The 27,085-nt window shown below is 37.9% G+C and overlaps 1 protein-coding gene across 1 annotated transcript in view; it reads right to left on the bottom strand.

The window, feature by feature from the left end:
* LOC134536312 (tachykinin-like peptides receptor 86C) overlaps nt 1–25,701 on the bottom strand; it is a 63,658-nt gene extending 37,957 nt beyond the window's left edge. The window contains exon 1 of the mRNA XM_063376064.1: nt 25,543–25,701. Within this exon, the coding sequence (XP_063232134.1) occupies nt 25,543–25,594 (52 nt within the window). The 5' untranslated portion in view covers nt 25,595–25,701. The remainder of the gene's footprint in view (nt 1–25,542) is intronic.
* Between the last annotated feature and the right edge of the window lie 1,384 nt (nt 25,702–27,085).

Below are 27,085 nucleotides of genomic sequence, written 5' to 3'. Positions count from 1 at the left end.
ATTGTATAAAATAAATAAATTTCTTCCCAGATTTTATATATTGATAATTCATATTTAGAATGAATACATATGAAATTGTCAATATTTTAATTAACACGTGTTAATTTCTTTCAATGTGCAAAAGTTTAAAAAATGAAAACGTCATGTACATTATAAAATAAAATAAAAACACATTGGCCTTCCATGCACACTAGGTTTGCTTATTTAAAAGGTTACGGAACACTCCACTTCAAATATGGACGGCGGAAACGCAAGCCTGAACGCAAGAAATGCTTGCCTAGTTTATAAACAAGTATTATTAAACGTCGTTTTTTTTAATTTTTCTTGCGTTATTGCGTTTCTTTGCGTAGGCGTAGTTTATAAACCCCAGTCTTAGGAGACGTAAAAAAAGTTTTTTGAATTTTTTTACTAATTATAGAATTATTATTGTTGAATCGTGTTCAAAATAGGTGAATTTAAAACCCCATAAACTAACGAAGATAACTGTAAATTGAAAAAGACCCTGGGTTAATTTGTAAATTGAAGGTGAAAATTTCTAACAGTTGTTAGGATTTTCCAGTCGTCCAGAGAACACGTGGGTCCACTAGGGCTCGTCCAACCGCTACTAGTTTGGTAGCCGGCACTCAGACAGAGCCTGCTCTGGTCGGGGTAACATCCTCGTCCTTCTGCTTCTTTATTCGGACAGGAGCGGAGAGGCGAGACCCGCCGTCTTCGCGTCAGACCTTCAGGGTGGGAGGGGATAGTGGCAGGGGGCAGGTGCTGCGAGCGAAGCTCAGTTGAAATATGTGGGTGGCGTCTCTCCCCGCGACAAGAACAGGCCGGGACTGTTCCCTCGACAGCCTCCCCCCTCACCCCCGGCCGCAGGGTGGACGCGAGAACATGGTCCGGGCGGTCGTTGCGCCCTGGACTGGGGAGGGAGTGAGGGGTGACGTCACGTGATGCCGCGCAGACACTCTTGAGGCGTGCGCTGCCTTTCAGCTCATTACTTTACATTCCCGTCAAACACCGCGGTCCTCTTTTCAACTTCTTTCAGCTGCTTCGCTTACATTAAATACATGATCATATGCATGGTTATTTTGTATAAACAGTAACGTAAAAAAAAATTATGTGAGATCAATTTTTTTTTTTTTAGATAAAATCATTTCTTGTCCCTTTTTACCTCAAAATTTGATGTTATACCATGGGCATTTATGTAGGAACTGACAGGTTCTGGTGGTTTGCGTTCGAGTATGCATCTTAACAACACAGACCCTTCCCGACAGGTGATACCTTGCGAGAACATAAGACTGAAAGCTATTTACAAAATGTTACCCTAAAGTGATATATAAGGAAGTTTTGTGCTATTAAAAATTTAATTTTATAATATATTTTTTGAAATTTAATATTGAATATTACTTCGCAGCTAAAGAGACGAATTCGCGAATATGTTTTTACTTGTAACCCAGGTCTTACACGTGCGACAAATAAATGGTGGACAACGTAATTCTCGTTTATAAATAAAAATTAGGTTAAAAGACGTTGGATTAAGATAATCGGGAGGTGAATGGATTTTTTTTTTTTTTTTGGTTGAGATGAAAATCGATATGTAGTTTCCCACCTGAGGCAGGGTCTACGTGGATGGAACGGGGCTGACAGTCCCAGGAGTCGGCTGCCCTACCCGAGGGACAGACCTGAAGAATGGAGTTGGAGCAGCGACGGAATGAACTGGCGAGGGGGCGGGATACGGGAGTACCCCGAGAAAACCCACAGGCCACGGCAACGTCCGAGTGTTATGGCAACTCAACCACTGCGCCTCTCGGGAGAAGGATGGTTTCAATTTTAAAACTACAAAACTAAACACATTAATTTTTGTTAAAAGCGCAACATACATACTTACCCAAGCATTCGCACCCAGGACATCTAGCACCGAAAATAGCGCCTCGACCGAATGCGCTACGAAGATCGGCAATTCTTGCTCATGTAATATTCTTATGTTAGTTTAGTCAGATTGAAGGATCTGTGAACACAACTCTTTTACAGAAATCTGCTGTAAGCTTTCTGACTGAACGTATTTCCACACTTCACGACTTGGTTCTCTCCATCAGCGCAGATACTAATGGCGAACTGACAAATAATAAATAGCATTCGAATGCATGTCTCGGTTCGACGAGTCCCGTTCGGCGTCACGTGAATAATGACAGAGGAATAAATCACGTTTTTTTTTTTCAGAAGTCAAGTTGCGGGGTTGCATACACAGGAAGTCGATCGCAGTTATCCTCGTGCGGGCGAAAATAAGTCAAAATTCACGGGATGAATCGTTCGCGCTTTGCGAATCATGCAGTTAGATGGCGGTACAGCGAGATGAGGCCTTAGAAAAGAGCACGTGTTATTTACAGGGTAAGAACTCGGATTTCAAAATTTTTAAACTGTACAATTTCTCTGGTAGTGCCTTTGCAGCAATAAGAAAAATGTTTAAATCAACCTCAGCAAAATTTTTAGCCTAAAGCTGAATAGTACATTTCAAGCCCACATGAAAATAAAAGTTTTTTTTTTTTTTTTTTCATCTTACAATTTAACAAAGTCTGTCTGTAATTTTGTCTGAATTAAAAAACTCGAGAAAAACAAAAATGCTTTAATTTTGATGGTGATGAACTGAGTAAGTTTTTATATATATTAGAAATATCATCAGATATTAATAATAATTTATTTCATAGTATTCTAGCTGTCCCACAACTTCTTTTTCGCGAAAAGAATAATTTACACAGGTTATTTAGATAGAAAATATTGAGGGTAAGTTATTGTTTATTTACATCTGTACTATTAATAAAACTGTTCGGGGTGAAATGTTTGTAAATTGCATGGATTTTTTTTTAATCTGTTGAAAACTGTTCGGAACCAAAAAAATATAGTTTTTAATATTTTTGTCTGTTTGCTTTGTTAGTAGCTAAGGTATTTGGCTAATTTAAATACTAAACAATAAATAGTTTCAAAATTTCAAACCTAACGGTGTGAAAAGGTGGTAAATATGGATTATTAATATTTAATAATATTTCAAAACCTAATAAAGTAAAAGAAAATATATTTGGTACCAATAATAAAATATATTTAAACTATCAATTACTTTTGTACCATTTTTTGAAATTCTACCCCTAAGAAAGGTAAAGTTAAATAATTTCGTACAGACTGACAAAATAACTGTTATATTTGGGTTAGGTACCTAATTTGATAAAAGGAAAAAATATTAATCGTACGATAATTCTAAAATTACAACAGACACTTCAACTTTATTTATTTTTATTTATTTCATATATATAGCAATATCTGTGCGTGGTTGCGGCTTGGGATGTATACTATCTTTCAAAATGATTCATCCGATGTAACAAAGCACAAATGAAGATAGAACATCGCGATGAATGGCAAACTACACATCGAAACTTCAAGTTTCCTCTAGCACGCGTTGCAAGTTGGAAGTATAGTTCCTTATTCCCTCGATTGTAAAATAGGTTAGCTGTAGAATTTTCACAACGTATGGTGATTCGAAAAGGCTGAATATGACAGATTCTTCAAGATTATAGTGTATTTAGAACCTCTCGCGCGCCTGAGTAAAGTCTTGTCACACTGTACCTTTTTTGTAATAGGAAGAGAGGTATTCGTTTAATATTACAGATATTTGTAAATTTGTACATTTACATGAAAAAATTTGTCACTACAAAATAGTGTTTACAGTTACTAATTTCGGATTCTTACCCAGATAATTATGCTGTGTGTTGTCCCAGTACCTTTAATATTTAGTTAGTTATTTTTGAACCGTTCCCGGAATCGCTTTCCAGTATTAATTGCGCCTATGATAAGCATATAATAAAACAGAACAAATTTCCACTTATGAATAACCGAATATCTTTTCCATGGTTTAAAATAATTAGGTTTGGATGAAACATCACTTCGAATATCAAATTATGTGCCAATTTTCGTAATAAATATTCAGTATAGCTTCCAAAAATGTATTTCATAACCCTAGCCATGTGTTGTGCAAAGTTACAACATCGTTATTGCAGTATTCAAACTATTTATTAGCAACTAGTTTCCAAATGCATGCTTTACATAGTACAGAAATTTATTTTTTCTGTGCGTGTAACTTATCCCCGAATTTGAGATTTCTCAAAAGCGGTACCCATTTCCCAGACGTCTCTAGCAATGGAAGACATGAACTCCGATTCAAGTTGCTAGTTCGCTTGGTTGCCGGCAGGTGTCTCCCTGGTGTATAGCCAACGCTGTGATACGGCGACACTATACAGCAACATAAAACCGTTTTGTGTTCTCCGTTTCAACAAGCAAGCGTCCGGCATGATTTCCGTCGACATTGCGGCAGTAAATCTCTCACCTCTCAGGACATTCGACGGTGCAGTGCCGTAGCCAGGATCTTGTGAAGGAGGTCCAGTACAACCATATATCATTATGACTCTAGTTTTCTTTAGAATTGATTTTAAAAGAAAATTGATTGTAACTAAAGTCTCAGGGAATAGCAGAGTTTTAGAACAACAACTTTCATACATAGAAATTTAAATTATTATTTTTCTTGACAAAAAAACGTTGCATTTTATAGTTCGGTTACATTTTCTTTTTAAATTGTTTTGTGAGCTCGTTGAAAGTAGTATTTGCTATACACATTTTTTATTTAACAATTATTATATTCTGTTATTAAATACTTTAAATAAACATGTGCAGTTTGCGTGAAGGACATACAGTAACACATGTGCAAACCGACTATTTGGAAACACTATTTTTGCCACTTGTGTGAATAAGACATGTCGGGCTATAATGGGGAGGGAAAAAAACATTTTTGTAGCCCACTAAGTATTAAAATAAGCCTTGGAAATTATATATATAACTTTAAGTAGTTAAGTTGTTTCATTTTATTATTCTGTTGTTGTGGTATGAACTCCTCCACAATGCCAGTTACCAGTTATGGAGACTCGGAGAAGTGTGTAACACATCCCTGATGGAGTAGGCAACCCGCTTGCCTGGTAAGGCGCATGCCTGGGAGTTATGGGACCCGCAACGCAAATATCTGCACTGCGGACATTTTTTTAAGTCCGCACTTCTGATTGGTCAAGACGCGCTAGCACACACCAGGCAGAAGCATAACTATAAGCAGGTACAAAAAAACCAATCAAAATTTAAATTTAAGTTTAAAATATAAATTCTATCCCTTTAGGCAGGAGGTAAACGTCCAGTGGACCAGGCACTCCATACCTTAACTGCACGAGTCTCTGGGTGATACTCAACGGGGTACATACTCAAGGGTTCAAGCAGACAAGTAAAATAAAACACTAGTCAGAACCGTAGAGACGACCGAGCAGAACACTTTGCTACTTCTAAAGCAGCCACTGCGACGGCACTTGTCTTTTCTTAGTTCCGCTAGTCGTCTGAGACCTCATTCAACCGCGCGACGGAGCCCGCCATACTGCCTTCGCTTTTGACGTGCATACGTCTTTAAAACTGATTCCATAGTGGGAGGCAATTCAAAAAAACGAATGATAACAAAATCGGGGGATACCGTTTGGTGGTTGCAGCGACATATCTGTCATCTCCGTCCAAAATTTAATTACACCACTGGATAGCTAAAGGATCAAATAATACGTTGCGCTAAGTGAGGACTGTGACGCATCGCGCGCGGTGGAGGGGGAAGCGCCGCCATTTTGAGGTCATTTTGCTGCGTTTCGAGATTTCCATTTAGTATAACTTTTGACTCGGAGAAGCTACAACGTTCGAGTTTCAGTCGTCAGCTCTCGTCAAAATCTATCGATTGCAAATATAAAACATTAGTGTAAAATAGTCACAGTAAATATATATAATCAAGAATATATAATGTCAGGATATATGCGACTTCTTAGTGTTCAAACATGATTATAACATACATTATAGAGCGTATTTTATATTTTGTATAGAAAATATTACATGTTACGTACACGTATTCACATACAACACACGGCCGTGTCCATGATACAGCCACAACCTTTTTTTTTTAATCCTGGATGGGAGGGGTCCGTGCCCCGCTGAACCCCCCCCCCTTTTTTTTCCTTATTTTCCCCTTTTCCCCCCCCCCTTTTTTCCCCTTTTTTTCCCTGGCTCATACCATGGACGGTGGTACCAGAAGTTTGAAGGAACGGTTTTTTTTTGTGTGTGTGAAAATGTAAATAAGAGAACTGTGTATTTTCATGTGTGTATTAAAACTTACACGAAGCTTGTGTTCGTATCCGTGTGAATGATACAGGCTTGCGGAGTCGGATGAGCGATGTTGAAGCAGCCTGTACATTCAAGTGTAGCTGCTTCGTAAACGTCAATGCAAGCGACTGGAGCCGCTGTGTGTGACACCTAGACTTGTTCCGCCGAGATATATGGCCCAGGCAGCTCTTATTTCCGGCTGAGCGAACACGGGCTGAATGGGTAAAAAGGCACGAGTGTCGTTTGTCAACTTCAGCTCGAGAAACGCGACATATATTTTTTTTTTGTACTAGTAAAGTGGTGACGAATAGCAAAAGGTGTGGCATCGCTGCCGCTGAGTTTTAAGAGGTGGAGGAGAGAAAGAAAGAAAAAAAAAAGGGTCTTGGCAGAAAATTTATCCGGACGAATACTTTTACCCTGGTGTCACACTCGATGTCTGCGAATGTGGCGAAAAAGTTGGGTTTTATGCGAGCGTAGCAGTTTACTTCTGTTGCCGTTTCGTACGTCGCGTCGGTCGCAGGCGTTAGAATCCAAGTACCCGTTAAAACTCACGTTACTCGTTACCAAATTTGGCGGTGGTTGAAAGTAGTGCCATAGGTGTGCGTATCCTTCCGCTGCCGCTGTTGTCCTCTCAACGGCACTCTTGTGATCAAATTCGTGTGTGGTTGCCAGAGTTCGTGTGAACAAACTTCACGAATTGCTTTTGCAAGTGACAGTTGTTGAATGGATATAACAGCGGTACTAAGTTTTGAGAACTGTCTAATTCGAGACAAGTTACATGACACACACTTCGCATGCGCGTTTGTTCACAGATTGAAGGTACTGTGGCCGTTACACGGGTTCTGGCGTGTTACAAACAATTTTGTTAACTGTGTAAAGACCTTAATCAAATGTTTTTTTTTTCTTAAATGCTTGCACAGAATTCCGGAGCGTCACTTGAAAGCGTACGGGACCTGCAGCATTGAGTACAGACAAAGCCGATGTTCGGTTACTCATCAACTCACTTTTATAAATGACATTCCTCTCCAATTCTAATTTGGCAAATACATATCTATTAAACGATTTAAAAGAAGACGATTTTCGGGTTTATATATATTGCATCATGATAAATTGAAAGAAAAAAACTATTTTTAATGTATTTTTTGTGAATCAATAAACTTGAAAATTGAGCTAATTTGTACTCAACAATCATATTTAACAAGACTCTTAGTCTCTTTAAAAAATATTTTTAAAAAAATTCTAGCTGACAACAGCTCTTTACTTATTTGCGGTGTGTGTGTGTGTGTGTGTGTGTGTGTGTATATATATATATATATATATATATATATAATGTTTAATTCCAGCTTGAATTAAAATGGCTTAAAAATTGTAATGACCAGAAAAAATATAAGAATATTCTAAAATAAATTTGTTGATAATTTAACGCAAGTATTACGCTGTCGTAATGTTTAGTGATCTTTCAGAAGAATAGACGCGAAGAGTGCAGTCTGTTAAAAATAATTACATTCGGTTTATCTTCAACTTATAAAGCAAAAACCCATGAAAAATAAAAGCGCTTTCTACAAAGCAAGCTTGCTGGAAAACATTTTTCTTTCAGAATGTCCGAACTATCTTTTATCTAGCTTTTTCTTGCTCTCCCAAGCAAATAATACACGATCTTTATGTCCACATAAGTTACTACTTCCTAAGTTCATACTCTTCTTTCTTTTGCTTTATTTTTCACCATTAGAGTCATAAAAGTCTAAAGTTATTTATAGTTGGATGAGAGGAACATAGGTTCATTTTTTAAATTAAAATTCTTTGCAGAAAAAAAAACTGAAAAATTTTAAGTCTTAAAGCGGTTGCCATTTTCTCCTACTCTGGCTAAATTAATTCGCATCACATGGGTATTACGTTTGACGGTTATGTGTTTGGGTTAACTATGAGTAAATAAATAGCTGTGGATGTGCATAACTATGTATTCATAAAAAAAAATTATTTAGTCCATAATCCATTTTGTGTTAAATTTGTAGTTAGTTTTCATTTTGCTTACAGGTTTAATATTTATAATGTTGTTTTGCTTAGTCTCTTTTAATTTTAAATATGATGCAGTGTTATTAAACAAAATTGTATGATGTTAGTTGTTAATTGTGTGTTTTTTTTTCAGAAATAAATACTTCAATTTGTTGATCAACTTTCATTTTATACACATTTATTGCATCATGATTTCAAGTAATAAATTTAGTGACTGATTTCAGAATGTATAAACATGTAAAATTTTAGTTTTCTCTCTGAGTTACTAGTACATAGTGAAATAAACGCACATTTACTCCGCTACATATGTTATATATGTATGTGTATATGACCTACCCCCTATGATTTTCTTTCATAAAACTGAATTTGCTACCTTTTTCACTCCCATAAGGGATGGAATTTTCATAATTATACATATGTAATCTATGTCACTCTCTGGCCCATAAACTAATCCATATGCAAAAAAAAAACATGTCGATCCGTTGCTCCGTTGCTGCGTGAAAGGAGGACAAGCAGACCAACACAATTTCCGCATTTACAGTATTAGTAGGGATACACATGTATATGTGCATGTACCGCCGATCTACTGGCGGATCTACTCCAGCACGTGCGCGCTTCTCGGCGGTCCCATAAGCGGCTGCGCACAACCTTCGAAACATGCTACCCTCCAGACCCCCCTCACCCCCCCCCCCCCCCCCAAAATTCAACCAGCATCACGTGACTCGTCCCAAACTTCACAGTTCTCACATGTAGGTGCAGTGCCGGCGCAGAGAAAAAAAAATTCTGTACTCTTACAAAATATTCCTTTGGAAACCAGTTGCCAAAGAAATAATTTGTAATACTACAAGAAAGATACTGTAATTCAGTACATCACATGTCTATGGTTACTTTTACATATATGAAATACTTTTTTTTTTTCGAGATAATACTATTTCTTACAAAAATTGGCTCATAATTTTACTTTTTAATGGGATATTTCATTCAACCATAATTTTTTCAATTTTTTTTTATTATGCTTATTATGTGCACAGTTAATAAATTCCCGGGTAAGAATCCAAACCCAGTATTGCTGCGAACACTGTTTCGAAGTGATAAAGTTAGTTTTTTTTTTCATACAAATTTAAAAATATCTGTAATTTTAAATTCATACGTAAAATTCACAACAAAAAAATGCTGTGAGTGGTACCGATTTTCCAACTGTCTCTTGCAAAGTACCATGAAATATTTATTACAAACAGTGAAGACTACATGGAGTTGTTTACAAACAGTGGCAGAATGATACGTATAGATCATTCTGCACTACTTTTGAAAAATGTAAAATTTGAGACAAGTCACAAGATAAATTCTGTAAACAGCGAAGACACTGCATACCTACTTAAAGCAAAAGCCATATTTCCGCACGAACTGAATTAAACCAGATTGGAGATGTAGAGGATTATTGGCAATCCATAACATAGGATATCAGCATATAAAATTTTGAGACGAAGTGTATGCACACACGAGCATGATTTTAATTCAGATATAGATTTTTTTAGTAAACATGTGAAAATTTGAATAATTCGTCGTTCGTAACCAAAACTTGCTCAGTTTGATGATACATATTCTTTAGAAAGATATTATATAGGTGGTATTTGTTTTAATTTTAAACTCTATTAATAACGTCTCATCTGAATTCAATAAGATGGAAAAAATTTAAGCAAAGAGCGCCAGATTATTTTGCGAAGTTCACGTGCTCTTCCAGCTTGGTAAATGAAAGCCCTAAATCGTGGAAATATTTAGTGTACAAACTTGGTCATAAGGTTAATTTAGAGTCCATAACTGTAGATAGAACACGGATTTTGAACTTAAGTGGAAAGATACACATTGGACAGGAAGAAGATTTTAAGCCTAACTTACAAACGTTTTCATGTGTCGCGAATAAAACTTACTTATATTCCACGTTGGTATTTAAACAATCCCACTTATATAGTCATAGCCGTTATCCATATTAATTACTAATATAATAATTTTTTTGCTTATCTGAAGTCATTGCAATCTTTTTCGTTCCCTCAGTTAATGAAAGAAGCATGTTTACCATAAACTAATAACATGTACAAATGCTTTCTTACATCACAATAAATAAAATCCAGCAGAAAATCCAATTTAAGTATCAGAATAAAGTAAATTTACATTACCAAAAATCATCCCACAGACGCTGAGATGTAAAAGTTTGCCACAAAAGTACATCACTTCGTAGTTTCGAAGCGAGAAATTACTGAGACAGGCTGCTGGTAAATGTTACAGGAACTCTTAAACTTCTGCTTCTACTCACTTGCCGTATTGAACCTTTAAAGGCACACGAGCTGATTTTATGGAAACTAAACTTTTTCGCGAGGTCTCGGGGCGAGTAAAAACACTCTCCTCGTTTCATTGATCCGACAATCAGGTCTCCGTTTCCTTCGCTCTAGTTTACTTCTTGTGCGTTTCCTTCTCTGAGTTGACGAATCTAACATTACTGATTTCAGTTCCAAAGAGAGAGAAAAGTGCGAGTGAGTCTTTCAGTTCTCGCCAGAGACGTGTAACATCTAACCTGTGTAATGAGCAAACTCATGTGTTCTCATGCTGCAAATAAACATAATATGAAACGCGGACACGAAATTGATTTAAAATAATGTCAAGCGTAATATATATACAGTGGCGTAGCCAGGATTTGTGTATGGGGGTGTGTGTTAGAAGCATGCCCCCCCCCCCCCCCCCGTATTAAAGCGGGGGGTGGGAAGGTCCTCCCCCAGGAAAATTTGGATTTTAAGGTGTAAAATAGTGCTATTTTAGCAGTTTTCAGTACTTAAATTTAAATATTGTAATGGTAAATTTTTTTTAATTTTTAATATGAAATTTGTTTGAGTGATGAATAAGAAATTAATTAAAGATTTGGTTCTAAAGGGGGGGGGGGGGGGTTGAACCCATAAACCCCCTCCCCCCTGGCTACGCCCCTGTATATATATACATATATACATACATACGCAAATTGTGTTTTCAAATACATTTCTTGACGCAAATCACACACAGTTTCCGCACCCGTCGCTAGAATTCGTTGCCGCAGCAGCTACGTTGAATATCGAATTATTCGATTTGCAAAGCGAAAGGTTAAAATATATAATGAAAAGGTTCCTATGAAAGCAAAAAAAAAAATACTTAAAAAAAATACTAAACCCCGGGTTTGTACGTGATTTTCAACAAGGGATTTTATTAAAATACTGTCGATCTTGTTAAAAACCATTAACTGTTAATAGTTTAAAGTTTCCCTTTTGTCTCTATTAACTTCGGTTCGCGCTATCCGCCACAGGTGGCAGCACCGAGGTTACACATTTCCGTTCCATAAGACTTCCGTGCCATTCACGAAATTATTCCTACTAAATGCCGTATACCCAGAGTTAAGATGTTTACACATTAAACATACGTGTTTTTACTAGCTAGATGTAGGCCTATAAACATTTCTTAAACTTCAAACTATGACCTTAACGTTTAGTGTTTTAAGTGAACTTTTTCAGAGGCTGATAGAGAATATTTTCGAGGAGGAGGGAGGAATAAAAGAATTTAAAAAAAATTGAATTTATGTGCTCAAAAAACTTTTTTGCCAACAAGGAGTTTAGACATTTATATTATCATTATCAACGAGCGTATTTTCCTGTGAAGTTTTTAGTTGCTCCACGTGTTGAAACAGCTCACCTTGCAACACCAAAAATAACATACTACCTTCACCGAAAGCTCGTAATTTTTTTCATAACTACTAGAAGGGATATAAATCTCTTCCTTATCCCAATTGCATACCCAATTGCGTCTGATGTTCAACAGTACGTTTTTCAGCATATTTATCAACAGATTAATGCACACGCATAAGCAAAAATAAGCAGCTCAGCGGTTTGAATTCAACATCACGTCGTTGGGCAACTTTAGCTGCACCAGATTTATGACTATCAAACGTGTCATTGCATATCAACGAATATTTCCTAACTGCTTCATTTTTGCACAGCCGATGATTGAGTTGAGCTGTTAGAAATCAAGGTAAATTTACGGAATTTCCAAGGATAAATGAACCTAAAATAAACTAAGAGTTATTCGATCTTCAGAGTTCCGTGTTCCGTTTAAAACAGGGTAGACAGGCCCGTAGAATGGATAAGTGTTTTTGCTATGGACGTTTCATGTTTTTGAAGGTTTTAATGATAAGTCTGTATGTTACCTGTGAGTTCGTGTTCAAAATAAGTAAATTAGATTTCCTTAGATTTACGAACAGCCCTGGATTATTTTTTATCCAGTAAAGACACAGTACAAAATTTTCGAAATTAGAGGTGATAACGTAGACGATAAGTGATTAAGAATTACACCTACGTTTTGATACATTTTATAGAGAGAAAAATAAAGTTAAGTAAAGTTGGCAAGAAGATATATTACGTATTTTTAAAATATCTTTAAAAATGTAATTCATATTTTCAACTCTATAGTGATAAGCATTTTGTTACGTAAACCTAATAACATAATAATGTTGATATTATAAACAATTTGAAAGAAATTACTTTCATGGCGTACTGATTATCTCTTTCAAACATTGTAAACGTTGTAGTCAAAATGGTTTTACATCACCATATTAACTAATAACTATCATTACGATATTCTGGGTATTTTTAAGTATTTTATTGAGTTTTAGTAATTTATCCTGAATAAGGCTGAGTAATCGCGTTATGTACGATGCAGTACCTAACATTTTCTAAACTTTTAACAAAATATCACCCCAAAACTAAAATAACGTATTTAAACTTAATCCTCGTTTAAAATTATTCCGTTATTACTCGTATTTCTGTAGATCGCCTGTAACCTTTCCCATGAATCCCAGCATTCAAAATACATATTACCGGTTGGCATGAGTTACAGTATTCTGTGTCTTAATACAATTTTGCTTATGTTACACAACGTCGTCTAGGCGCTATGAGACGCAAATAGGCCACGTTCATTATGGTACACAGTAAGAAAATTAGACGAAAGAGAGTAAACTGCTTGGATGCGAAGAAAGCTCTCTCTCTGTTGGTGGAACGGTCTGCTACATTTCGACACCAAAATATGTCCACGCAGTTTGCGGGCCCGCGAAGCACGGAAACAAGCAAAGGGAATCACATCTGGACGAGCAGGCGTCGGCCCGAGGGGACTGACGTTTCTAATTAAGAAAATGGGCTCTCTCGCTCGATCGAGTGTCTGGGGGACCCCCCGCTGCGAGACTGATGGGCGCGGGTAATTAAACTGGAAGTTGCAGAAGTGGTGTCCTGGCAAGAACGGGCGAAGCCGAGCGTAACATCGCCCCCGTTCCCGTCTCAACTCGGACGAAAGTTTCCTCTTAAACTAATATTCCTTTTTTTCAGTAACAAAAGAAGTGGAGAAAAAAAATCTGTTTCACTTTAATGAATTTTATTTCGTTTTTCGTCCAAACCAAACGCTGATAAAATTGAGGTAAGAAGTTAGGGATTGGTTGAGTGCAATCTTTGACATATTAATAATTTAATTATTTTTGAAGTGAAAATGAGAACGACCCTCTCACTTTTTTTTTTTTTTTAGCGATGTGAAGCAAAAAACTTTTTCGTTATAATGAAATTTAACGCTAATTCTTTGCTGATGTAGAACTAAAAATATTTGTTTAGCTATTCTCACTAGGTGATGGATTTTTTAAAAAAATATTTTCTTCCTAACGAATTCCTTTCAAGTTATTTACATACCTCTAACGTTATCCTTAATTTAAATACCGTTTCTATTGTTAACAAAAACCTAAGTAGAGTGAACTACTTCAGGACAGATACCTACTCCGTAGATTAATACCCCCATGACTAATATATCATCCTGTAATTTTAAATGGTTGTAGAAACTACGGTATGTAGCACTGGCTCGGAAGAGAAAGTCCTATGATTTCTGTTTATGATTGTTTTGTTTATTTGTCAAAAGTGCTAACCTCGCTGAGAATACATATTCGTATTTCCTTGCCGTAAAGCCGTTAGGCAAAGCGACTCCAGAGTGGGACAGAGCTCATCTTATAGCGGAGAAACACAACCGGATGTACAACAACGTTGCATCCGTCCGTAATTCACGTGACATGCAGCCAATGAGACGGTCCGAACCACTATGTCCCCCCTCCCGTCAAAAACTTGCCAATTTTTAACCTTCGGAGGATGGACGTATGAATTTAACAACCGCCAAAAATGTTTCAGTTATTGCCTATCAGCAGTCATTGTCGTTGGAAGGTTTCGTCCATGCGACCTCCGTTCCAGTCACGAAAATTCTCCTGCCAAATGCCGTGTACCGAGAGCTGAGATGTTACACATCAAAATGAAATCAGCATTCAAAACAGCAATGATTAAGTATCTGAAGGTACACAAACGGGTGTTTTTTTTCTAACATGTGGGAATCGCGATTGGACCGCTCCAAGTGTGTGAAACTAGACTGCTTAGACTGTTTGCTGCTGTGGTTACTCGTGAACTCTGTCGTCAAAATATCCTGTCCCAGTGACACCAGAACGAGTGGTGCAAAACGAAATGGGTGGTTGGAGTTAGTATGGCAGAGTCTATTGGATGATGGACTCGTTCCGTTATGGACCCAAAGCCAAGTCTATTCCAGTGCTTTACAATTTTGGTGTTTTACTTTTAAAGAATATATATATATATATTTTACTTCTTCTCTCCGTACCCAACGCTCATTTTCCCTGAGTCATCTCTCCTTCCTCCGTTAGGCACGGTAGTTTGTCGTATCTTTCCTCCCTGAGGGTCTCAAAGCATCGTGTTCGAGCATAGAACAAGAGGTTATCAGCTCGAGAGAGTCCAGGCTTGATAGCAGCTTCTGGCGAAGACACGGCTCTGCACTCGCCACCTCCCCTCCCCCTCCCCTTGTATCATCATCCAACCCTACTTCTTTTTTCTTTCCTCCTGACTAACATCTCACTTATCAAGAACAGCTCCTCCGTTTATCGCATCTCGTGACTACCAGCATCGTTGTGTAATTCAATTAACTTCAAGGGCCCCGGATGAAGGAGGAGTTACCAGGTAATGGGAATAGCAAGCCTTTGTGTATTATGTTGTACGTGCTCATTAATTAAAAAGTAAAAGCACCCGAACCACTTGTTGCAGATAATTTCTGGTAATTAACATTTTATTTTTTTATGTGCCACTCTCGTCCTCAAGTACCTCAGAGAAGCAAATGACTCAAGGAAGAGAGGGTCGATGGATTTTTAGCCAGTGCAATCCTTAAGACCTTGAACTCCATGAGCTAAGTGTGTGCAGGAACTTATGTTCAGTCATATTTTTCTGTTGTGTGACAAGTACTTCTATAAAATATATAATACTCCAAGGCATGAAAATGGGTAGGTGCAATTCCACCAAAGTTATGTTTTTTTTTCTTCCAAAATACAGTTGAAGACATTATGTTAATGAGTGAGAAGCCATGTCACCTACGGCTTATATTGTAGGCTCACATGCCAGTGTGTTAGTCTCAATATTAATGTAATTTTTTTAACACAGGTGTTCATTTTTATACTTTTTTTTCAAATAACACCTCCCCCGAAAAAAATGTATCTCCCACTGCAAAATCAATATCCAAATAAGATATTATTCGCTTTCGCTAAATTTTTCCTACTTAAAATTAAAACAAGTAGGAGGCGCGGGAACATAAACTATTTACAAACCAAGAACAGAATGTGATAAAACTGAAATAAATAAGTTTTCGTAATCACTGCTGTATTTTTTAGTTTTAAAATAACTTCATTGCCTTTTGTTTTTCTCCCACAGTAAGAGTGGATTTTACTTGTTCAGACATAACTTGTGGTCTAATCTAAAATGTCGCATCAAGGTTTATTCCATAATACAATTATTAAGTTTTTATGTAGCATAAATGCGTATTACAGATTTTTTAAATGTTATTTCTAATCAATTTTCCTTTATATCAATCAAATAATATAAACACACTTGGACATTTTCAAGGATTTTGAGATAATTATGTATAAAATATTCTCTAAATGATGTAAAAGATTTTCTTTTTTAGTCCATGTATGTTCAGGTGGATTTCAATAAACTATATATTTGGTCATAACTAATGAGGATACAAAATAGTTTCATAGTAATTTAAACATGCCTTATGTTGCTCTTAGTGAGCTAGAGCGGAAATAATTAATATGAAGTGTAAAATTACGTTTCTATTTTTTTTGGCCGTATATTTCCAACCATAAGAAACAATTTAATAACGCATTTCCTCGCAAAATAATGATGGCAATGATTAATGACGGGTGTGTTTAGGGTTCAAACTGTTTTATTAATTGACCGACGCCGTCTATTTTTCCCCCTTGCTCTTTGTATGAAAATATAGCATTTTTGAGTGTCAACACTAGCTCCCAAGGAACATGCAAAATCCCTGAGTGTAATTAATTTGGGAACCAACCACTCTAGCCCCCGCAGCTAACAATTTTGCTTCGCGAACAAGACATTTCCCAGGCCGAACTGCGAGCTCTCGGAAAATGCCGAGTCCCCGTGACCTAGTTTTCCCTGCCGCTATTTTGTGTAAACATGCTCTGTGTGTAGATGTTCCCCATGTCTCCTCTTCGTGCTTCTGGTCGATCGGTCAGGAATCAAACGAGGGATTTTTTTTTTTTTTTTTTTCGCGAGTCGGAGGTGCTTCAATTCCCTTCTCCGCCCCAATCACGTCGCCCGCAGACATTAAATCCACCATTCTCATCGCGTCACCTCCACCCCATCGACGTCTGTAATGAACACGTGCTGAGCCCCTAATTCCTTAAATTCGTCGGTTCACGCAAGGCGGCGAGGACCCTAACGACGTTAAGGCAGGACGACGAGCGAACGGGAAGAGAGGGGAACGCGCCGTGCATCTTGCCCGCTTCCCCCCCTCCCCCAAGGGGGAACTTTCCTTCGTGGTAGGCCGTATCGACGCCGCGCCAGGCGAGGGGACTAATCCCTCCAACCTCTCCACCCCCTCAACCCCTCTCCTAGTCATTCACGAGAAAGCGCGGGAGCAGGGATTATCTCCTTCTCTCACGAGCGCTTATCAGCGCGACGTGCCGAGGAATCTACTGCCGGGACCCCGAGAGCTCACCCCCCCCCCCCCTGGGCCTTACTCCCCCCCTTCACCCTTCCCCCTTCCCCCTCTGCTCAAGTGACGACAGCCTCTCCACAGCCGTCATGCACAGTCTTCGGGGGGGGGGGGGGGGGGGGGGGATGCACCACAACGCCGAACGTACAATAATGCCGAAAACCATGTTTTTCATTTTGCTCCGTTGCCCCCCCCCCCCTCTACCCGCAGCAGCAACATTTTTCGGCGTTACTGTATTTCGGCGTTGTGGTACACAGCAGTTTTCTAGCTGTCGGCGTTGCGGTCAATTTGGCATTCGGCGTTATGGTATTCGGCATTATTGTACGTTCGGCGTTGTGGTAACGACCCGTCTTCGGCCGGGTTCACAATTAATAAAGATCGCAGACTTTCGCGACCATTGTCTGAAGTTTGCTTGGCTTCTGGGTTTTGGCCGCGACCTAGGCGAACATATCAATCGACGTTTCGTGTCGACGTTGCAGTCGCCATCATCAAGGCAGAGTTAACCTACTGAGTTTATTTCAAAGTTATCCTGCCTTTTAATGCTTTCGCCTGATAGCGGGGAGGGTTTTCCGATTGGCTGCAGCTGTGGGCCAGTCACAAGCCTTCCTTTCGTTTTATTCTGGTTGGCCAACTCTACTCTGATGATGGCGACTGCAATAATGACCGAAACGTTGGTGATATATTCTCCTTGGACGCGGCTAAAACCCAGAAGCCAAGCAAACTTCAATGATAATAATAATATTCAATAATCCATGCCCAACACCCGATGCACATGACCTGTGTGAAATCGGCTCACATTGTGTAATACACGTAGGCCTACTTACAGATATTTGGCAGTAAATATTTTGTCTATGAATTTAACTGTGGATCATATGTTTACCTTGAAGCGAGAAATAAATGGACTTGAATGAAAAATGTATACCGTACCGAACGAAGATGTTTTTCTTACTGCTGTGAGCCCCATTAAAATTTCGGCCACGTTCTTATTTTTTGCCCTCCAATCACGTATACGACGAAATTCTTCCCATGGTATGATATCCCAATCCCTCATCAATTTTAAACATATCAAGTATAAACACAATTTTCTTCTTCTGGGCTTCCCTTTGATATTTTTATTTACTACGAAAACATATAATAATGTCAATAATTTGATTGAAAGATTTATTTTCTTTCTGTCTGTGACAGTTTAATTGAAAACATGGTGTAGCCTGTGTAATAACCACAAAATCGTTTGCCTTCTATGCACGTAACGCCTGCGTCTATAAAGTTTTCGGAACACTTTACTTCAAATATGAAAGGCGGGAACGCTAGGAGTTTGGAAGTTGGCCGATACTTGCGTCACGTTTTTGTGTCGTGCGTAGTTTATAAACTGGTATTTGAAAACGTCGTTGTTGAAATATTTGCGTCTCGCATTTCTTGCGTAGTTTTTTATACACGGGGATATATGGCATAAATTGCGCCATTGATAACAAAAATTGGTTGTCTGTAAAGTCGGTTTACGGACGATAGTTTCACGTGACGTCATAACAAAACATTGATGAAATGATTGCATACTTTTATGAATAAAATTGAATCATTTTTATTTTAATAATATAAGAATAAATATTTAAAATTATACTAGTAATCAGATTTTTAAAATGCAAGAATAATTAACCTTTATTGCCAAAATTGTTGTTGTAATAAGCAATGAAAACCACATTAACTTTTCACTTCACTTTATAAACAGTCAACGAAACAGTTCACGTGTAGAAGACTTGTAATTAATTTTAAAAACTGGCGTTTAGCTATAAAGTTTAAATATAATTATGAACAAGTTTTCATATAAATAAATGTAATCAAATATATATCATCAATTATATGAATCACCATAATTTTTTAGTCGATTGTAACATAACCTATTATTACTGCACTCGCCGACAGATGCTACTTTTTTTTTAATAATAAAAGAATAAATACTTGAAATTATACTAGTAATCAGATTTTTAAAATGCAAGAATAATTAACCTTTATTGCCGAAATTGTTGTTGTAATAAGCAATGAAAACCACATTAACTTTTCACTTCACTTTATAACCAGTCGACGAAACAGTTCACGTGTAGATGTAAGTTGTGTGCTGCCGCTGTCTTTCTGCTCCTCGGACGCATAGGCCAATCGAGTGGAACAGAGATAGATGAGGCGCAAGCGTACAATGAGCGTAACGGGACACAGCGTAACGGAACAATGTGCGTAACGGGACACTTTTTCGTGCGTGCAGCCGGCGTTCATCGATTTATTAGACGTTGTCACGTCAAAAAAATATGTTCGTAGTAATTCTGGGTTCGGATTCATACCCGGGCATTTATTCTTTGTGTTGTCCCAGTACCTCCAATAGTTGAAGTTATTTGTATACTTGCTCCTGGAATTGCTTTCCAGTATTAACTACGCACATTAACAATCATGATATAACTAAATAAAGTCAAATAGTTAAATATTATATTACCTTTTCAATTGTTAAAAAAAATGCATAACTGAAACCCGATGGTAGGAAGAACAATGGCTTCAAAACCTTTAACGAAGTGCTTTGCAATGGTACGTTTAGTTCAGAACTAATTGTTTTATTTTGCCCTTAAATTACATTAATGTGTGAAGTGATGAGTGAGAAATGAAGGTGTCGATTATTTCGTTCTACCAAAAGAACCAAAGACAGTTTCTAGCCCCTTATTAGTTAATGAACCTAATCTGCCACACCAAAATAGAAACTAACTTCCCCTCCACACTGTTCTATAAACATTCTGCTAATATTTTACAAGGCGAAAGTTTTGTGAAGTATCTTAACTAATTTATAAGTTAACAACTGTCATTTCTTTTACAATGTTTCATTAGCTATTAAAGTCATTGGTACATCAAAGTTTAATGGTCATAACTTTTATTTTTATTCGATGTTTTTGGGTCCAGTTAATGCGTGTACGCCTTCTCTTGCACTGAACCAAGAGACATAAACCTCGTGTGATAAGTTATATCTAAGAATAAAACATGTAATTACAAACTGACATATTACAAATTACAGCAATTACTGATGAATTTTCCACCAATTTAACATCCAAGATTAGTACTAACAAAACCAATATTAAATATACAAAAATAGTAAAATATAATTAAATACTAAGCTTTTAAAATACTAAACATAGCTTTAAAAAGAAAAAAAAAATTAAAACATAATATTCTCATTATGCTACTGTAATTCTCTCACATACTCACACACACATTCATTGAAAATTCCCTTGGTTACGTCTATGTGAATTTAGAGAGCCATTTTTTTTAAAATAACTTTTTTATTAAGTGAACTTCTCCTTCTGTTTTTGTTTTCACCTAACTCGCACATTATTTCGACTTTGCGTTGTACCAGTTTCGGGTTCTTTTTTTTTTTTTTTTCATAGTATACCTATATTATAAAATAAAAAATAAAATCCTTTTATGTATATTACTAAAGAAATTCAAGTGTTGGTGACGTAAACTGTGCACGAAATTACCGAGTCTAATTAGTTGTCAGGCCCTGCGAGCATAACAAGACTTCTTGTGCCATAGAACACGAGACGCAAAGTTATTCGGTGACGCGAAGCTGAGAATTAGGTTAAGTATGCAGTTGCACGGCTTTCCCGGGGAGGGAATTAGTTACTAAAAAAACAAAACTACGTCCTCGGGGGCCGGTCTCGCCGAGTTAAGTCTCCGATGTTGGTAAAAGAGGGTGTTCCCATGCATCGACAATCCCGTTGCATTTGGTTACTTCAGTCCCGCAGTTTCTGTGTGTGTGTGTGTGGGGGGGGGGGGGGGGGGGACCACTGTGTTGCCGAATAATTATTCACGTTGCAGTGAGCTGGCTGACCCCATTCGCGGCGAGACGTCGTTCTTTTGTGGAATGTCGCCAAAGGTTCGTCTGCACTGAGCGAGGTTTCTGTCTTTGGTTCGCGGTTAAACCATAAATATTCAAATTCTGCGCATATATTCGTGAGGTTTTCAAACCAGATTCTTGACGTGATAACGTCTTATAAATCGATGAACGCCGGCTGCACGCACGAAAAAAATTTCACGTTCCACCTGAGCCCGAGCGTGCAAGAACCGGCCAACCACCGTGCGAGAAAATCTTCTATAATATCAAACAGGTTAAGGCGGGCTTTTTAACTATAATTGTTCGTGATTGTATTTAAACAAATTATTTAAATTAAATTTGCAAAAACTGTAAATAATATTTGAAAATTAAAAAGTATGCAATTTTTCATCAATGTTTTCTTATGACGTTATCACGTAAAATTATCGTCCGTAAACCGACTTTATAGACTACCCCCTTTTTATCTGTTAAAACCAGTTCTGATGTACGACTGAAAAATTGCACAAGCAAAATTAAATTATTTTTTTTCTTTTTTTTTTCTTTTTTTAGTTTTATTGGTTACAAAATTTAAACAGAAAAATATATTTTCTCTAAAGTTTCAGAAAAAAATTAGAATACATTAATCACTTTGGTAGTAAACAAATTTAATACATAAAGTATTTTTAAAACAAAAGCTTTATTTTAATTGTTATGTCACGTATTTAGACAGCTGAACATAATTTAGAAGCAAGTAGTGTTATTCTCTGGAATTTTAGATAAAATTTTATGTTTACTTTTAGATTTTCTCCTCTCTACGCCTTTTTTTCTTTCAAGCCGGCATTTTAAGCCTTCTTCGTGTTTCCAATGCATTGAAATATTAAAATCACTTATTGAAACCACCACCTATCGTGAGACGCGTGAATGAATGTCTTATACTCTAAAAAAAATCTTCCCGGTTTTAATTTTTCAACTGAACCATTATTTATTTTATAAAGCCTGCTTTTCCACACAAACTTCTGGATTATTAAATTTTATTGAAACAGAAGTAACTGAAATAGCTTTGCTTCAGGGTTGTGGCCGCGTTCAAGGCGAATATATCACTGAAGTTTCCTAATAAAGCTTTCATTCCTTTCGTCAAAGGAATTTCAGACTAGTAATAATATTAATAAGTAATAAAATTCATACAATTCCTAAATCTTTAAACACAATTGAGGGGTCTCTGACATATGTGAAAGACAAAACTTCATCCGAAAACCTAGCTGGTGTGTACAAGATTCCATGTTCTTCTGGCAAGGTATATGCAGGACAAACTGGAAGACGAATAATCATAAGGGTTAAAGAACTTATCAGCGACTATAAACATGAAAAACCACGATCAACTATATCAGGACACTCCTTGGACACCAGACAAAGCATTGATCTCGACCCATTTTACACCATAATCGACATCCGACAAAACAAGTAAACATACATTCGAGAATCAGTAGAAATATTAAAACACCCAGCAAATATATATATATAGAGAAGATGGCTAAAAATTAAGCAGAATATGGGATTCACTCTTCAGAAAACCTAATAACCTAGCTCTGCATCTAACAAAAGACACTACGCCTCTGGTTGGCCAAACAGCCCAGCCAATCAGAAGAGAAGAGGCCACTGATTTGCCAACACCCCCAGCCAATCACAGAAGCCCAGCTCCGTTGGGCCAAACCAACAGGCCAACCAGACGGAAAGAAGGCTGTGACTGGCCCACAGATGCAGCAAATCGGGAAACACTCCTCTCAGGCGAGAGTGTTAAAGGCAGAAGAACTTTTAATAACCTTAGTAGGTAACTCTACCCTGATGACGGCAGCTGCAATGTCGACCGAAACGTCGGATATATGTTCGCATTGGACGCGGCTACACCCTAGATACCAAGCAACTTCAGACAATGGCCGCGAAGGTTTCAATCTTTATTAAGGAAACTCTATGTGGAGGAAACTGCTAATATCAGTAACTGGCTTATAATAAATCTCGAAAATTACAGCTTTCCGGCTTGAAATAATAAAAACAATTGCTAGCTTTGGTGAGAAAATTTATTGCACCGTGAGATAAACGCACGGAAAGTTTAATGTAACTGTTTTGTTGGGGGAGGGGCAAGTAATTTCAGTTTTGTAAACAATTTAATGAGAAACATTCAGTAAGGAATATACATTAGCTACATGGTTGATAATAATTTAACAGCAACTAAGATTTCATGCATTTTTAACGACTGCTTTTCTCCAGGCATTGGACGGGTTTAGCGGTTTGCACAATAAATTATAGTTTGGTTAAAAATCTGGACTGTGCCATTTTCCTAAATATGACCAAAATTAATACTACAGAGTTAAAAAAAAGAGGATAACATTAAATTAAATTGTATAATATTTAAGAGTTTTTAGGAATAGATAATCAATTATCATCAGTTCATTGACGATTGCAATTTAATTCTTCGAATGGCCATCGAAGTGTATATATTTATGTTTCCGAATACTTAGTTAGGATGTGTCCTTTACCGATGCAGCCTATAGTCTCACGTAAGATACGTCTGTTAGATAACGAATAAATGGGATGACACTGGTAAGAGAATGGTCTCGCATTCCAGAGACCTCGTAATCTAATCCCAAATCAGACATCCTGATTTAGTCTTATTTTTTACGTTTTCTGAAATCATTCCGTGTAGATGCTGGGTTGGTACATTAATATAGACTATCACCGACATATTCCCAAAATTTCTAATATTTTATGTGTAACTCTTAGCTCTCGGTATGTAGAATTTGGTAGGAGTAATTTCGTGAATGTAACATACTTCGCATGGAACGGAAATGTGTAACAACGGTGCTGCCATCTTCGGCGGATGGCGCGAACCAAAGTTTACAAATCTAAAAGGAAACTTAACAGTAGGTTAATTAGTTTTAAACATGATGGAAAGTATTTTAATAAAATTCATTGTCAAAAAGCAGGTCCAAAGACGGTGTTTTGTATTTTTTAAAGTATTTTTCGCTTTAACTTAAGCCCTTTTATTAAATAGTTTACCTTTTTCGCTCTTCTGACCGCTCTGCAAATCTAATCGTATATATTTATCACGTGCGGCATTATTTTAAAGAACTATGGCCACGTTAAATCTCGTGTCCGAGTTTTGTATTACAAGTGCATTTGCAACATGAGAACACATGAATTTGCTCGTTACTGAGGTTATATGTTACACATCTCTGGCGAGTACTGAAAGACTCCCTCAATTTTTTTTTTTTTATCTTAAGCAACCTTTTTTTCTTGATTTGCCAATTTCACAAGTCGTGAAAATAGCTTAAATAAATAATAAAAATTCACTCCCTGCCGCCGCGACCCGCCTATCCCTGCAGCACGGCAGGGTTCAACCTGAGCCGCACTCCGCCACGTGGAGCCAGCCCAAGGCTGCTCCAGCGATCACCGACTGCGCCAACGGCTCCGGAGTGGGGATAGCTCGACGTCCACCCCCAAGAAACAACCGCGCACGTGGAAGTGCGCAAGTTGCCCCACCACATACCTAGCTATTTCCTTTCATGCGATCGGAATTTTTTCGTAACACTAGAAAATTGTTACCCCCCTCAGCAAAGAAGTTTCACTTCAAAAATGAAAGTGCATAGTCCCTGCGAAGTCAACTTGTTAGCAACATAAAAGTTTTTATTATTTAACTTGCTTAAATCATCGATTAAACTGTACAATGATCGTCCCTTCACTGCGGATGAGTCATCAGATCAGAAGCCTCCCACCGAGGCGTCACGCGTTCGATTCCTGGCTGAGATCACGTCCGGAGTTGCTCGCAATTCGGGCAGTTCTGCAATTTTCTAAGAGTGAATCTGTAATGTCAGTTCAACGAGCGTTTTGTTTAAAAGTTTAATTGTGATCCCACATCTTGAAAAAAAACATCCGCTGATGGCATAGTCAATTCGAGACGACAGAGCTCTTTTTTTTTTCGCTGGCCCTACACGTTCACCTGACATAACAACATGCGATATATATATATATATATATATCTCCCCCTTTGCCATAGTTGAGACACAGGATCGAAGAGGCTATTTATTGCTCCCATTACTACGGACGTGTTAACCAAAGTGTGTGTGGGGAGAATTTATAGATGTGTGCCGTAGAACTAAAGGTGCACATACTGAACATTTGTAAAAATAAAATAAAAATAAAAAGTTAGTTTATCTTCAATTTGATGTATGCTTTGTTGTAAATAGTCTAAATTGAAGCAGGGATATTCTTTTGTGGACATTCTGAATTTTTTTTTTCATTTTGTGAAGGTTGAACCACTGAAAAAAAGTGGGCAAGTTGAGCCGCGTGGAACGTAAATGTGAGATAACTTCACTCACCCAGCACGATCCACATGACGATGGCGTTGCCGCCCACGGCGACGGCGAGCATGGGGCCGAAGAGGGCGGCCCAGACGGCCTTCTGCCACCAGGGCAGGCTGAAGGGCCGCTGCGCCGGGAACAGGCAGTCGGCCAGCAGTTCCCTGGACCCCGGCGGTAGTCCGCCGTCCTCCTGCGCACCGCGTCACCGGCTCAGCTAGCACCGCACCGCGTAGAGGTGGGTCGCAGAGTATCAATCTGCTACTTTGTAACTGATACACGCCTGTATCAAGTACTGCAAACAGGGCCGGTCCTAGCTATAAGCAAGCTACGCGGCCGCGTAGGGCGCTGGTCAAAGGGAGGCACCGAGCCGCCGGCCTTGTCCATGGTACATATTAGTACCTAGTTTACGTGACCCGGCCGGGAATTGAACCCGGATCACCTTGGAGGAAGGCGATAGATCTAACCGCTCGGCCGCCGCGGCCCCAAATATAAAATAAACTTGGCAAAAATATTGGCCAGTCATGGGAGGTCTCATAATCACATCAAAAGTTGTCAGTCTTGGCGGGAACTGGCCTTACGTTTGCGTTCGGGTAAAACGATTTACAAAGAAAATGAAAGAATTATCCGAGGTGAAACAGAACATTGGAACCAAGTTCTTAGACGCTTGCTCTGTAATGTCCCATTTTTAGGGACACAAGGACTGGCCTTTCGAGGAACAAAAGAAACTCTTTTCAGTCCCAACAACGGAAATTTTTTGAAACTTGTAGAATACATTGCCAAATTTGATGTTTTCATGGCCGAACACGTTAGGAGAGTTACTTCTGAAGAGACACATGTTCATTACTTAAGCAAAAATATTCAAAATGAGTTTATTGGTCTCTTGTCCGCTAAAATCCAAGATACAAATTTAAATGAGATAATACAGGCTACATATTATTCCATAATACTGGACTGTACGACCGGTGAAAGTCACACTGAAAAAATTACATTAGTGGTAAGGTTTGTTAAATTTGTAGAAAATGAAGCGTCAATTAAGGAACATTTCTTAGGTTTCGTGCCTGTAACACATTCTACAGGCGAAGGCCTCACAGAAACTTTACTCAATGAGCTATCTACACAGAAGATTCCTTTAAAGAACATGAGAGGCCAGGGATATTTGGCTCCAATATGAAAGGAAATCATGCTGGAGTTCAGAAAAGGATACTTGATTTGAATTCTCGAGCATTTTTTGTGCCATGTGGAAACCACTCCCTTAATTTAGTGGTTAACGATGCCGCTCTGTCTTTCCCTACTGCAGTTGACTGTTATAGCATTATTCAAGAAATTTTTAATTTCTTCTCATGTTCAACTCACCGATGGAGTATTTTGATGAAACACACGCCCAATCTTACTGTAAAAGCTCTCTGCAACACTCGATGGAAGAGTAGGATTGAGGCCTTATTGCCTCTAAGATATCATATTGAGGAAATATACGATGCTGTGTATGAAGCCTCTCAAGACCAGAAACTCGATGCATTTGGCAGAAACGCTACTTTAGGAATGGCAAGAAAACTACAAAGTT

Source organism: Bacillus rossius, chromosome 10 (assembly GCF_032445375.1).
Source record: "Bacillus rossius redtenbacheri isolate Brsri chromosome 10, Brsri_v3, whole genome shotgun sequence".
In the NCBI taxonomy this organism is placed as follows: domain Eukaryota; kingdom Metazoa; phylum Arthropoda; class Insecta; order Phasmatodea; family Bacillidae; genus Bacillus; species Bacillus rossius.
This window is presented reverse-complemented; position numbering and strand designations above follow the sequence as displayed.